Below are 15,356 nucleotides of genomic sequence, written 5' to 3'. Positions count from 1 at the left end.
TGATCTTTTTATACTCTCTCCATTCTTCAGAATGTCAAATAGTTGATGGCCTTTTAAGAATGGCTTCTTTCATTTAGAAGTAGACATTTAAGATTCCTCCATGTCTCTTCGTGGCTTCATAGCTCATTTCTTTTTATCTCTAAATAGTATGCCATTGTGTGGGTATATCACTGTTTGTTTATCCTATTGAAGGACATCTTGCTTGCTTCCAGTTTTAGGCAGTTATAAAGAAAGTTGCTATAAACATTTACCTGCAGGTTTTTGTGTGAACGCAAGTTTTCGACTCAGTTTAGTAAATATCTAGGAGCACAGTTGCTGGATCACATGGTAAAAGTCTATTTAGTTTTATAAGAAACTGCCAAAGTGTCTTCCAAAGTGGCTGTAAGGTTTTGCATTCCCACCAGTGGTGTTGCTCTGTATCCTTGTCAGCATTCAGTATTGTCACTGTTATAAATTTTAATCATTCTAATAGCTGTGTATGGTATCTCATTGTTTTAATCTGCAATTCCCTAATGACACATGATATTGAGCACATTTTGTTATTTGTCATCAGCATATCTTCTTTGGGGAGATGTCTGTTCAGATCTTTTGTCCATTTCTAATTGGGTTGTTTGCTTTCTTGTTGAGTTATTTGTATACTTTTGATACAAGTCCTTTATTAGGTGTGTTTTGCAAATATTTTCGAACAGTCTGTAGCTTATTTCTTCATTCTCCTGTCAAATGTTTTTCTCTTCACTCTCTCAACATCATAGAACAGATTTTTTTTTGAGAGGGCATCTCTCATATTTATTGATCAAATGGTTGTTAACGACAATAAAATTCTGTATAGGGGACTCAATGCACAGTCATTAATCAACCCCAAGCCTATATCTCAACAGTCTCCAATCTTCTGAAGCATAACAAACAAGTTCTTACATGGTAAACAAGGTCTTACATAGAACAGATATTTTTAATTGTAATAAAGTCCAGCTTACTAATTTTTATTTCATGGATCATATTTTTGATGTTATAAAACCTTATTGCCAAACTCAAAGTAATCCAGACCTTCTCTCATGATATCTTCTAGACATTTTATAGTTTTGCATTTTAAATTTAGGTCTGCAATCCATTTTGAGCTAATTTTTATGAAAAGTGTAAGGTCTATCTACATTTATTTCTTTGCATATGGGTGTGCGATCGCTTCAGAACCATTTGTTGAAAAGACAGTCCTTCTACATTGAATTGCCTTTGTCTTTTCTGTGAGTCTTTTTGGGCTCTGTATTCTGTTCTGTTGATTCATTTCTTTTTTTCTTTCACCAATACCATGCTGTCTTGATTGCTGTAACTTTATAGGAATTCTTGAAACTGGGTAGTCCCAGTCCTCTGATTTTGTTATTCTTCAGTGTTGTGATAGCTATTCTGGGTCTTTTGCCTTTCCATATAAACTTTCATTTTGATATCAACAAAATAACTTGCAGGTTATTTTCATTGGGATTCTATTGAATCTATAGATCATATTGGGAAGAATTGACTTCTTAATAATATTTTGTCTTTCTATCCATGAACATGAATTTATTCTTGTATATATTTTGTTAGAATTATACCTAAGCATTCCATTTTTTCTGTTGCTAATATAAATGGTATTGGGTGTTCAGTTTGAAATACTAGTTAATCACTTTTCATATGCAGAAAAGCAATTGACCTTTGTATATTAACTTTGTATCCTACAGCCTTGCTATCACATATTAGTTTGAGGAGAGTTTTTTGTCAGTTCTTTGGGATTTTATACATAGACAGTATTGTCATTTCTGAACAAAGACAGTTCATTTCTTCCTTCTTAGTCTGTATGTCTTTTATTTCCTTGTCTTCTCTTATTGAATTAGCTAGAACTCTAAGTACCATGTTGAGTAGAAGTGCTGAGAGGGACATCCTTGCCTTGTTCTTGATCTTAGGGAAAAAATCCCTAGTTTCTCACCATTAAGTATGATGTTAGCTGTAAATTTTTTGTGGGTATACTTTGTCAAGTGGAGAAAGTTCCCCTCTGTTCCTACTTTGCTGAGAGTTTTTATTGTAAATTGTGTCAGATTTTGGCAAATGCTCTTTCTGTGCCTAGTGATCGGATCATGTGATTTTTCTTCTTTTGTCTGTTTTTGATGGATTACATTTGATTTGATGGATTACATTAACTGAGTTTCAATGTTGAACCAGACTTGCATATCTGGAATAAATCCAACTTGGTCATGGTATATGAGTCTGTTTATACATCACTGGATTCGATTTGTTAATATTTTGTTGTAGATTTTTGCATTTATGTTCATGAGAGATATTGGTCTGTAGCTTTTCTTTCTTGCAATGTCTTTATCTGGTTTTGGTTTTAGGGTAACGATGGCCTCATAGAATGAGTTGGGAAATGTTCTCTCTGCTTCTATTTTCTGGAAGAGAGTATAGAGAATTTGGTATTTTTTCTTCCTTAGATGTTTGATAAAATTCACCTGTGAAACCATTTGTACCTGGTGCTTTCCATTTGGAAGGTTATTAACTATTCATTTAATTTCTTTAATAAATATAGGTCAACTAAGATTATCTATTTTTCCTTGGGTAAGTTTTGGGGTTTTTTTTTTTTTTTGGCCTTTCAAGGAATTGTTGCATTTCACTGATTTTATCAAGTTTGTGGGCATAAAGTTGCTCATAATATTCATGTATTACCCTTTCAATATCCATGGGATAAGTAGTAATGACCCATCTTTCAGTTCTTATATTAGCAAATTGTATCTTCTCTTTTATTCCTTGATTAGCCTGGCTAAATATTTTTTAATTTTATTGATCTTCTCAAAGAACTAGCTTTTGGTTTTGTTGGATTTCTCTATTGCTTTCTTGTTTTCAATTTTATTGATTATTGCTCTAAATTTTATTATTTCTTTTCTACTGATTGCTTTAGGTTTATATTGCTCTTCTTTTTCTAGTTACCTTTGGTGAAATCTTAGATTACTGATTTAAGATTTTTCTTTTCTAATATATGCATTCAATACTATCAATTTCCATCTAATCATGGCTTTTACTGCTTCCCACCAATTTCAATAAGTTGTCATTTTCATTTCATTAAAAATATTTAAAAATTTCTCTTTAGATTTCTTCTTTGTCCCATTGTTATGTAGAAGTGTGTTGTTTAATTTGCAAGTGACTGGATATTGTCTTGTTATCTGTTATTGGTTTGTAGTTTAAATACATTGTGTTCTGAGAATATTTTTATATGGTTTTTATGCTTTAAAGTTTGTTAAGGTGTATTTTATGGCCCAGAATGTGGCCTCTTCCTGCCACAAGTAGACTCTCCTTTTAAAAAAAAACACAGCCTTCTACTGAAAAGGCCCATGAAAACACATTTCTTTCTGTCTAGATCTGAATACAGAAACATCAGCACCATATACCAGGATGGACATTTTGCTATATGATAGGCTATATGTCCTGGGGTGGGGGCAGTAAGCAGAAGTTATTGGACGATTTACAGAGAGGTAATAGGCTGATTGCACACTTCACATATCAGACCATATCTGGAGAATTGTGTCCCTTTTTGAGCACTATAATTTAAGGAGGACATTGACAACACTAGGGTGTGTCCAAATAGTGGTGACCAGGATGGTGATGGGGGCATCTGCAAATCTAGAAACCTTGCTATATTATATTGGGACAGGCACTGACACAATTTATTAGATCTATTTATCTGTATCATTTATCTTTGTAAATATTGAAAAAAAATGCAACATTTTCTGTTCAGTGTCAAATTTTTCATAACAGCTCTGATTCTACATTGTTCCAATTTTTCCTGGCTATAACTCTTGACTTCTTTCCAGGAAAAAGACAGAGGAAAACCTCCCCTTGCTTAAGTGTACATTATTATCTGATCAAAAAAAAATCACCGGGCAGAACTTCCTTGCTTGTAATTCTCACCCTTGGCTTCATTTTATGAAATCTCAAGTTGCCGACCTCAAGCTGAGCATCACTTTTCACCTAGTGTTGGTGTCTGTAAGCCTGTAAGCTGAGGAGCCTTCACTTGAGCAGTTTTGGTTGGTTGTCCTGTGATAAAGAAGTAAGGGGTAGGCAAAACCCAGAGACGTGCTAAGTGGTTTCTGAGCTGTGAAAGTTGAAGTGGGAGCACACATGAGCTTGGGCTAGATATGAACCCCTAGCCCTTTCCACCTGCAGTATGTGTTGTTGTTACTCTTTCTGCAGAAGAGTTCATGATCTCTTGTAATTTTCTTTTTCTATTGATCCAGCAGTGGCTAGTAACAGAAACTTTAAAAAAGATTATGGCGGTATACTCCATGGAATTTTACTGTCACATATCTTGCACATTTGAGAACAAATGCCCTGTGCTCGAGATGAAATTTGCCTCATAGAGAATTCATTTTAGGGTGGCTTAGATGATTGAGATCTACAGAGTAGCATCTCAGCAGCAGTCTTCCTTCCCTTACCTCATGCTGTCTGTCCCAAGGCAAAGGTGAAAGTATGACTCTGCTTTGTTGGTTCTCAGGCTGCAATTTCTTCTAATACATTTCCATTTGGAGAGGAGAAGCCAATGAAAAAATAATGGGCTGAAAAAAGAAGTTAACTTTCTACAAAGATTTTTGAGAATATGTTTGTTGGCTACAGGGCTGAGGGCAGCTAGAGTGTAACCATTGCTGGGAGACACTAGTCTGAGGTGACTTCCTGCTTTGCAGTTGTGTGATCCAGAGAAAGTCAGGATGCTCTACTGAGCATCAGTTTTGTCATCTACAAAATGGGGATGGCAATACCAGAATCAGAAGATTGTTGTAAAAGTAGGTATCATAATATACTTGGAAATGCTTTGGGAATGCTAAACCATATAGCTTGTGAGGACTTTTAAGACAAGGATGGTGTGTCATTAATCTCCACCTGCCCACTTATATACCCCGAGTACCTAGCACAGAGCCTAGCATATCATAAATTATCACTAGCTGAAATTAAAATGCATAGTTTTTAAATCTCCAAATCACTGACAATTTTAACGAATTCATTGACTGGTCCTGTGTATGGGGCTAGATGATCTTTTGGCCTCTTTCGACCTTTAGATTCAAGGATTGAGAATAAAATAGCATGAGGGTTTAGGAAGAGATTGTTATAAAATACATACATTTTCTAGAAATTGCTTAATGTTCTAAACAAAACAACAAACAAATGAACATATAGCAATTGATACAAATGAGGATTAACTTTCTCAAGTGGGTTTGGAAGCCCAGTAGAATTGCACTAGCATATGCTCCACATTGTTGCGCATGTCAGAAGCCCAAGGGAAGAATCTAGCAAGTGTGTTGTGCCTTGTGAAGGATCTGGAGCAAATGATGGTGTGGCACTTCTGCCACAGATGACTCAGGTGGACAAAGTAATCCCAAGGAGCTCTCTAGTAGTCTGAAAGTGGGTAGTACTTTGATTTTTCAGGGCTCGTGAACTGACATCATTTGGAATACATCCTTCATGGACCTTTGCACTTTGGAAGGAAACAAAAGAAAGTACCAAGTTAATTTTAAATGTCCCAGGAAGCTTGGATGTTTCTGTTTGTTTTTAAACTCTGTCTTATTTCTTGAAAACCCTATTATTGTGGTTGTTTTCCCTTCCCTCATATAAATGTAGAACTGATTATTTGGGATAATTTACATCTGGAGTGTTTCAGTTTGGCGAAAATGAGATGGTGACATTACTACTTTCTCTCTCAAACCAGTGACACTAATTGGGCCTTATGCCAAGGGGTACGAGCAGCAGATATAATCCTGACTTCATAGTCTCTGTAGAATAGATAAGGCTTCCAGGTCATGTGGAAACCAACCTTAGCAAGGAAGCTTAGCAGTATCCTTCCAGATGTTCAGCATGCAACTACCAGAGGTGTTATTTTCAATATCAAATGCATAGATCAGTGCATGGATTGTTTTTTCCCATCCAGATACCCATTTCAGGGATAAATTCCATTTTCAGGTCTAGCAATCTATCAGATAGGTCTTTTTAAAGTTATCTAGAGAAAATCCACCAAAAATGATTAAATTTGTGATAGCTTTTATTCTTGGCTAAGAACTTGCCTCTCCTCCAGGGCTGAAAAGGCTTAAATTGTTATGTGAGTTTATATAGTATATGGTTTGTTGTCAAATATTTATCTCTGTCTAAAAATGAAATGTCCTGAAATACAATTTCTTTTTAGCTGAATAAATCAATGAGAGAAAGAGAAATAACTTCTCATTTAGCCAATTTTTAATCAATATTTTTATGAGAGGCCAAAATGTTAACTGAATCCTGGCTTTTGTCATTTGAAATATAATTTGTGTGTTTAAGAATTTATGTGCACATCAGGGTTTGGACTTCATGTTCAGAAAGGGAAATTGATTTATAGGAGCACGCAATGGCAGGAATAGAGGCAATGCCAGAAATGAATATGAGTCAATTATTTAAGGCAAATGGGACCTTAATCACCACAGCAATAGAGAAATCTCAAATTCAATTACACCCTGGATTTTCATGCTTTAATTTGTGAGCATTTCTGTATCTCTTATTTTACAGAGGCCTTTGAAATTGTTGTTCGCCATGCCAAGAACTACACCAATGCCATGTTCAAGAACAACTATCCAAGCCTGACCCCACAAGCTTTTGAGTTTGTGGGTGAATTTTTCACCGATGTGTCTCTCTATATCCTGGGATCTGATATCAATGTGGATGACATGGTCAATGAGTTGTTTGACAGCCTGTTTCCAGTCATCTATACCCAGCTAATGAACCCAGGACTGCCTGAGTCAGCCTTAGACATCAATGAGTGTCTCCGAGGGGCAAGGCGTGACCTGAAGGTATTTGGGAATTTCCCCAAGCTTATTATGACCCAGGTTTCCAAGTCACTGCAAGTCACTAGGATCTTCCTGCAGGCCCTGAATCTCGGAATTGAAGTGATCAACACAACCGATCACCTGAAGTTCAGTAAGGACTGTGGCCGAATGCTCACCAGAATGTGGTACTGCTCTTACTGCCAGGGACTGATGATGGTTAAGCCTTGTGGGGGCTACTGCAATGTGGTCATGCAAGGCTGTATGGCAGGCGTGGTAGAGATTGACAAGTACTGGAGAGAATATATTCTGTCTCTCGAAGAGCTGGTGAATGGCATGTACAGAATATACGACATGGAGAACGTACTGCTGGGTCTCTTTTCAACGATTCACGATTCCATCCAATATGTCCAGAAGAATGGAGGAAAGCTGACCACCACCGTGAGTACCAGTCCAGTTTTCAGAGAAATTGGGTCCTATTGCGGTGGGGCAGTCTAACCAGCAGCAGGCACTGTTGAAGAGAAGTGAGAAAAAGATCAGAGGGTCTAAATGACCTCACAGAGCTAGGCAGCACATCAAGACCACAGGCTATGAAGTCGTAATACCCGAGTTTCAATTTTAGCTTCACCAACTTGCTCGCTATGGGACCTTGGGTGAATCATTTTATCTTTATGAGCCTTGTATTTCTGATTCATAAAATAGGGATAAAATGAATATCTTCTTCATAAAGAATAACGTGTTAACACACTTAGCCTATACCTGGTGCATGGTAAGTCTTTAGTAAATATTAGGTATAATTACCATCATTGTTAGTTATCATAATCTTCATGACAACCCTATGAGGTAGGAGCCACTTTCTCCATTTTAAACATGAGGAAACGGAAGCTCAGTGAAACAGTAACTTGCCCAGTGGCGCCCAGCTATGTATAGTTAGTAGAAGAGCCATGATTCAGAAATTGATCAAATCTGTCTTTTAATTAGATTATCACCAATATTTTGGATTTTTATTTCAGTCTCAAGCTTTTAATGTGTGTCACATGACCATTTTGAGTTAGTGACTTTAAACACTGGAGACCCAGCTGGAACCCGCTAACCAAACCTACGTAAGAACAGAAGTGAGGCAAAACATCCAGGTTTCCCAGTCGTTGTTTTTGCAGCCCTAATCATACCAGTCTAAGTCTGATGGGGTTTGTGATGGGGGACAGTTCCATCAGTGTGGCAACAGTGTGCTTGGTTTCCGTCAGACGCTGTTGGTTCCGTTGTACCTGCCAGGCTAGAGTACACACATTCAGAACCACAGGGACACCCATTTTTCACCGTAGAGAAGAATGTACAGCCGAGAGTTCCCAGCCAGGTCCCACTACAGTGGAAGTGACTGATTCCCACATGCTGCCAGCCTTGTAGAAGGAAATGGCAGAATCGTGTAATACACTAGCACTGTTGAACTCCTACATTTCAGATGCTCTGCTGGCCAGTTTACATAATATTATTTCACAGTAACCCATGAGAGAGGTCCTAATATTGTCTCCATTTTACACAGGAGGAGGTGAAGCTAAGAGAGGTTAAAGACCTACCCTAAGATCTCAAGCTAGTTAAGTGGAGGTGGGGGGAACTGAGATTCAAGCCCAGCCATGGCTGGCTCAGTTGACTCCTGGTCTTAGCTTCTGTACAGTGAGAGTGCAGTGTACGCCGAGCCATAGCTTACCCAGAATGTGGAGGGCAGACTGGACCATTTAGCCCTGTCTTTAAACTCTGGTCATACAAAACTATGGGGGTAATTGGTTTCTTTGGTGAATTAAACTAGGCAGGAGGACAGAAATGATGCAACCCTCAGCATGGCTACTTCCAGAGCTGCTCTAATTACCCCATTTACAATGTTAGCCATTTAAAACACATTTGCTGAGAAAATATTTTATAGTAAAACGAACAGAAATATCCAATCCAACGATAGTGTTCTTCAGTGGCTAATTATTCCCTTGACTGCTTTATAATTCAAGACCAGATTCTCGGGCCTTAGGCAGATGTAAATCTCACAGAACTAGAAAAATGAAAAGTCAGTGCATTCACATGTTCATTCATTCACCTGCTATTGATTGAGGGCCCACTATGTGCCATATTCAAAGCAAGGATGCCAGAGCCACGGAATGTCTTCAAGAAGAGGAAACACAGAGACAATATTAAAAGACAGAGTACGAGAGTGTTTAAAGTCTGCATCTGATCTTGGTCACTTGACAGCAACATAATTGGTTTTGAAAACATGTATTCTCCTCTAGTGCTTTTAAACAAAAACATAGGGTGGCGAGCTGGGAAGGGATTAAGTACACTGTTTTGATTGGGCTCCCGACATGAAGGTTTATTTAGTAAACATTTATTAAGCATCTGCTTTGTTTGTGGCACTTTGCCACATCCTAGGTCTTCAAAGTTACTGAAGACACAGTTCTTAAGTCTTGAAAAGGTCAGTCTGGTTGACAGACAGACATGTAACTGAGTAAATTTCACCAGAGTGAACATTTCACTATAATGTGAATGTAGGAAGGGCCCTGAAAGATTATCTAGTCCAATCCCATTGATTTACAAATGAAGAAATACAGTTCAGGGAGGCTTACCCAAAGTTATATAATTAATGAAAGAGCCAGAAGTAGAATCTTAGATCTTTTGCTGCTGCAATTTACCTCTCTTTCTACCATTCCGGTCTATCTCCCATTAGACCCTCCCAGACATTCGCTCTAGAAGCTCCATTAAGTTTCTGCAGACATTGTGAACTTAAGTTAGATAGCTATTTCAGGGTGCCAAACCTGATATATTTTAGGTGCACACATGCATGCATGTGTGTGTGTGTGTGTGTGTGCGTGTGTGTGTGTGTGTGTGTCTTTGTGTGCTTGTGTACACACTCAAAGGGAGGACATTACATGTCATTATCATTCAGGAAGAAAGGCCTTGGCTGTCAAGAGCTGCTCAGTGATGCAGTCCCTTTCTGTTTTGGCCATTAAGGGTCTGCTCCCAGCTCTCAGCTGGTTACGAGAGCGTGAAGTCCGCCTTCCCCAGGGAATGCCTAAACTAGAACAGAAAGCATATGTAAACTCGGCCTTGTTACCGTTTTATGATCAGCAACTCTAAGTAATATATACCAAATGGCAGGGGTGGGGGAATCATCGTCCGGGTGTGATCCAGCCCTTACTCTATGCAGGCCTGAAAGGGGCAGGGCCATTGGTGGGGGGGAGGTGGGGAGAGGAAGTGAGGGCTGGGTAGACTGCCGAACTCTATTCATGCTAACACACCCATAGAATGCCCCAAGCAAAAGCTGATTTAAAACTAAAGCATTAATGAGATTCTGCTGTAGCCCCCACCCCACCTTCCTGTCGTGATAAAATATAAAACTCTGCCAATCAGTCCTGCTAGAGGTTGAGAGGAGCCTTTGAAAATATGCTCTTCCTAAGCTCTGTTGGGACCACCTTCTGAGCTAGCTGTGCACCATGCCATGACGTTTGCCATACAGGGACTTGGCCCAGTTGTTTTGGTGGCTATCATTTCCCCCAGATTATGAACAACATTTTGGTCTTTTAAGCAAGCAGGGCACTGTTAAATTGTTATAAGCATGGCCCGTTAGTGCTTTGGTTTTCCCTAAGATGGTGTCCAGTCCTTCGGGCTACCAAGTGAAGGCATGCAAGCACCGGTAGGGGTGTGGTTGCGGCCAGAGCCTGTGGAGGGGGTAAGCGTCGGTTCCCAAACTTGGCTCATCTTCACAAACACCTGGGGAACTTGGTAAACAGATTCCTGGAGTCCAGCCCTGGGAATTCTGATACCATAGGTCTGTGGAGAGGCCAGAGAATTTGTCATTTTGAAAGTGCCCCAATCGATTCTGATACTCCCTGAGGAGCAAATCCAGCCACATTGTTTGAAAGATACGGTCCAGAGGTTGGAAGTGAATGACAGTTCATGGCAAAGCTGGGACCTCGCATCCCACATAAAATGGGGTTGACATATGGGGATTAGCTGGGATGATAGGTTCAAAGTACCTGGCAGAGCTGGAGGCCTGGGGCATATACTCACTAAGAGCCAGTCCAGTGCTCTTTCTACTACATCTTTCTAAGTGCCAAATGAATGAGTTTTTCTTAAACTTATTTTTAAAGTGCTAAGACATATAATGTTATTTTAGTACAAAGAAGTGAATCAAAACAGTGTGTGAAAATGGGTTTGTGTGCATGTATGTACTTGGGTGTGGGGGGCAGGGAGGGGAAAGAGAGAGAGAAAATTTGTACTGCAAAGTCCAAGGAAGTATTAGTGATGGGACTGCAGACAGATCCATCTTGACTCTTCATCTGCCCTTGTGGCCCCAAGCAAGTACTGAGAAGGTCTTTAATAGTATTTGGGTGGGAGTATCACTGATGTACTTACCTGTTATTGAATTCCACATCTTATACCTTGAAGCAAATACAAATATGTACAGGTTTCACTATGTACATTTTCAGCATTGTTGTTACACTGCACCCAAATTGTTGAATGCCACAACCTTCTTTTTAAAATGCAATTGTTTTTACTCCGAAACCATTTTGATTGTCATTACCATATATTATGTGTGGATAATATGCACAGCCATTGTACATTTCACACCCATTAATTAAATGAGTAATTAATCAGCATGGATGTTTATTGCTCTGCTAGAAAGTTTCCCAAAACTTTCTGTGATTTCATTTCCTTTCTTTACCCACCCTGCAAAGTAATTGCTCACATAGCCTTGCATGGCTGTTTGCACTTTAATTTTTCCATTTGTACTCATGTACTTTCTTTATTGATTCATCTCAGGGTTTCTCAGCATTAGTGCTTCCTCTCCCACAATTTCATTACCTTGGCTTGTTATATGCCTCACCAAATGTTGTGCAAAATTGCAACCTTTTCTACCACCGCTGTTTCTCCCCTTTTTTCCTCCATTGTGATATTTATTTTAGCACCCTCTGAAATAGGATTCATTTCTGGAAACGTTTATTGAACATCTGATTGTGGAAGCACTATGACAGACACTGGGGGTCACAGAGAGTGGCCACAAAGATGACTGTGCCTCTGCTGCTGCCTCACTAGGCTGGTAGCAGAGCTAAGATTCAAAGCCAGAGCAACTCCCTACTGCTCTCAGATACTTGCAGGCTGTCTTCACCGGAATCTCTTCATTCCCAGAACGTGGGCTAAGTAGGCTTCTAGTATCTTATTTAATATCCTGCTTTACTCTCTACTGTCTTTCCAGCTGCACAATCAGTTTTTAAATTCATTCTCCCTCCGTGGAGACTCTTGCTGTAGTATTTCCCAATGAAGTACTTAAAAGCATGAGGTTTTTAGTCTTCCTGACTCTTAAAGGCACAGAATAGTTTCTAGCGGAAGAAGGAATGTTTGTGTAGGTGATGGAGCACACAGTCACACAGTGAAATGACTGCCTGGAATCTGTGTGAGCAGTGCCAGTGGTGAGCCATAGGGTTATCTTACAGTTGCAGTGTTTGAAATCTGCCCTTCGGACTAATAGTTTTTAGTGCATTGCCTTTGATTTTGGACCTTAACAGTACATCCAAGTCTCCATTATGGAGTTTCCTTAGTTGTAGCATTGCCTACTGAGAACCTAACGTGCTCTGGTATCCAAGTACATCCATTTCCTTTGCTAGAATTTCTGAAGACATCTCCAGTGAAGTCAGTATTTATTTATGTGTGCCAGGAAGCCTGGGGAAGATTCTCTGTTGATCCTCAATAATAATTCACTCTATCAAATTCTTATACGTTGCTGTCTGTGTGAGTGACTGTAACTCATCAGAATTTCCAAGATTAGCCCTACCTTCCTCTCCACTTTTCAAGGCTGAGGTTATTTCTCAGGTGTCAGAATGTCAGTGTTTTTCTCCTCATGCTATTGCTTTGGACTTTCCCTTTTTAGTCTCAGATAGAGATACCTTGTCTGAATTCATACCAGTTGTTTGCAGTACGAAGTGATTTCAAAGTGATACAAACAAAGAAATGGGGTGCTACCTAATTAGTGTCTGCAGGTCAGTATCTAGAACTGTGGTAAGCAACTTTATTTCCACGAGGTCCATTTCTGGTAAGACAAAAATGTTTACAGGTTGCCATCTTTTTTCAACTCACAATAAAAATAACTTTACTGATTCCCACTGGGAAAATGTATAGTTTTTAAACACAGATTACCTGTTTATTGAAGAGAAGACTACAAAGGAAAAAAATGTTATGACTTTTGAGCACTAAATGTTCATTTTGAGGCAAGTTTCAAACAATAGTCACACAAGGGAAGCTTTTTTACATGCTTCTTTCTGAAATTACATATATTACAGGTCATATTAGGAAATTGGGTGGGCTCTTCATGCATCTAGAATTACTTGTGTTGACCTTGACCAGAAATGGCAGCATGATTACTGGTTGTTTTGTATGTTCTGAATCTCTAGAAGAAAGTTCTCCTCCTTTCTGTGGTCTGTTCATGAATGTGGCAGGAACATGTCTTCAAGAACCATGAAAGATCTGAGATTTTTACCCTAATTGCAAGCTAACCAGTGAGTCGGCCATAGTTTCAGGGATGCTGGTTTAAGACATGAGACTCCTGGCTCACAGAGTTATTTCTCATAGCCATATCAGTAGCAAAATTATCAGTATTTGTGCCAGATCCCCAAGTTTCAATTCCTGTGGTGTAAGGCAGAGAGGGCCAGATGACCTCTGCATGCTCAGTGAGCTGACTTACAGGAGAGGAGCCTGGAGCCTAGGGGACTCAGATCTTTCATGACAGGTGGAAAGCCTGCCTGCTCTTTTGTCCAAAGGGAAAAACACTATCTCTGTCTTCCAAGGCTGTTCGCTCTACAAACATAGTGCGAGAAGGTAGTCTGGGGAATGAAGTACCTCTGTTTATATGATATGCAGAAACACAGGAGACCCATGGAAAATCATCTTGCAGCACACGATCCCCCAACCTTGGATGGCTGCGAGAACCTCCCAGACGCACAATGCCTGTGGAGGATCAGACAAGGAGGTTAGAAGTTAGCGGGGGACACTTAGCTCAGCCCTGACTGATTAGCCAAAAGGCAGGGTTATGTGCCACCTGCTGGAAGGTGGAAGAAGGCACATCCAAGGACAGAAGAGAAGCAGTGTTCTCAGCTCTTCAGAGAATATTGTAAAAGGAAAGTATGAAAGTATTCAGAGAATACTTTAAATAGGAAGTATGGCTGTCACCTCTCGTTAAGAATAAACAGTGACTTTGGGCCCCCAGCTACTATGCTGTTGCGCTCTTTGTGGGTCTCCGAGCTATTGTTTCCTTTCTTTCTTGTTCAGGTTCTGGGGCTGGGAGTGTGCATTGGTAAGTGGCTTGGCTGAGAGAAGTTTTCATTTGTCAGGTGAGGGATGTAATAACCACAGAGGAGTAAACAAATGCTTATCCATGTCTGCTGGGAGTGACGTGGAGGACTGCTTTGTCCTCAGAGTATATTCAGAAAGGTTAGAAAGTCAGGAATATTCGCCCAAGTGGATGGAAGTCCAGGAAGAGGCCTCCTTGTGACCTGACATTCTGAGAGCCCATGTGCTCCCAGAATTGACAGTAAAGGAGTCCCAAATGCCATTTTTACATTGGGCAAACATAAGAACGAGAGTACAGTGAAAGCCGCCACCTACCACCTGCCCGGGCAGGGCAGCAAAGCCCCCTGGCCTCTTGCTCTTGTCATTGCAAAACCTGAAACGCCTCAGAAAACATGGAGTCATGTACACTGTGTGATTCCTCTGATTCCCTTGCCCGGACTCAGAATAAGGTCACTCTTGGCCACCTGTGGTGCTACATCATTCACTCCCAATAGCACCACAGGTGACCTTGGCTCACTAACCTCTTCTGTGTGCCTTTTGCTATCTTGCCCAGGTCTCTGGAAGAAAATGCTTTCTACTTGGGTGGTTTCTTAAAAGACAATCTTCCCACCCCCACCCGAATAATGGAGGACCTATTTTGAACATCACAGAAACATTTTTAAATGGGGTCATGCTGTAATCCAGTAATTTCCTCAAGGGAGAGGGTGGTTACGTTCGCTGTAATGAAGAGTTTCACAAAAAGGCCAAGATGAGGGAACTGGGGACTGATTTCTTCCAGCATGTTGCAGCCTTTGTAAGATAAAATACAAACCTCATCATTACCGGCAGCCCCACCGTGCTGAGTGCTGGTGCTGGGCTCTGTTCTGGGTCTCGCGGTGTATCATTCACCTCCTAATGTTCATAAAGGAAGAAAGCCTTTGTTTGGTGAAAGTATAGACTTCCAATGTCCCTTATAAATGTCCCTTTGGGGATCAGGATTCAGAATGCATGAGCCTTCTCAAAAGCAATGCTGGAATGGGCCTGAGGGATCTTACTGGCTTGATGAAAATGTTCTAGAAGTGGTCTGTGTGGGTGGTTCCACAACTTGGTAAATTTAATTAAAAAATCACTAAATTGTACGGGTGGAATGGGTGAACTGTAGAAATCCAAAGGTATACCTCAATAACACTGTAAACATTTTTTTTGTAAATAAAAAATGGTGGAATTAATATATAAAGCATCTTAAATATAACAATGTGT

The 15,356-nt window shown here is 39.9% G+C and overlaps 1 protein-coding gene across 1 annotated transcript in view; it reads left to right on the top strand.

The window, feature by feature from the left end:
- The window catches only part of GPC3 (glypican 3), a 411,502-nt gene that overhangs the window by 215,299 nt on the left and 180,847 nt on the right, over positions 1–15,356 (top strand). The window contains exon 3 of the mRNA XM_036931239.2: positions 6,541–7,235. Within this exon, the coding sequence (XP_036787134.2) occupies positions 6,541–7,235 (695 nt within the window). The remainder of the gene's footprint in view (positions 1–6,540; positions 7,236–15,356) is intronic.

This window comes from Manis pentadactyla, chromosome X, assembly GCF_030020395.1.
Source record: "Manis pentadactyla isolate mManPen7 chromosome X, mManPen7.hap1, whole genome shotgun sequence".
NCBI classification, from domain to species: domain Eukaryota; kingdom Metazoa; phylum Chordata; class Mammalia; order Pholidota; family Manidae; genus Manis; species Manis pentadactyla.
The sequence above is the reverse complement of the archived record's forward strand: the minus strand, read 5'-3'. Positions and strand labels throughout refer to the sequence as shown.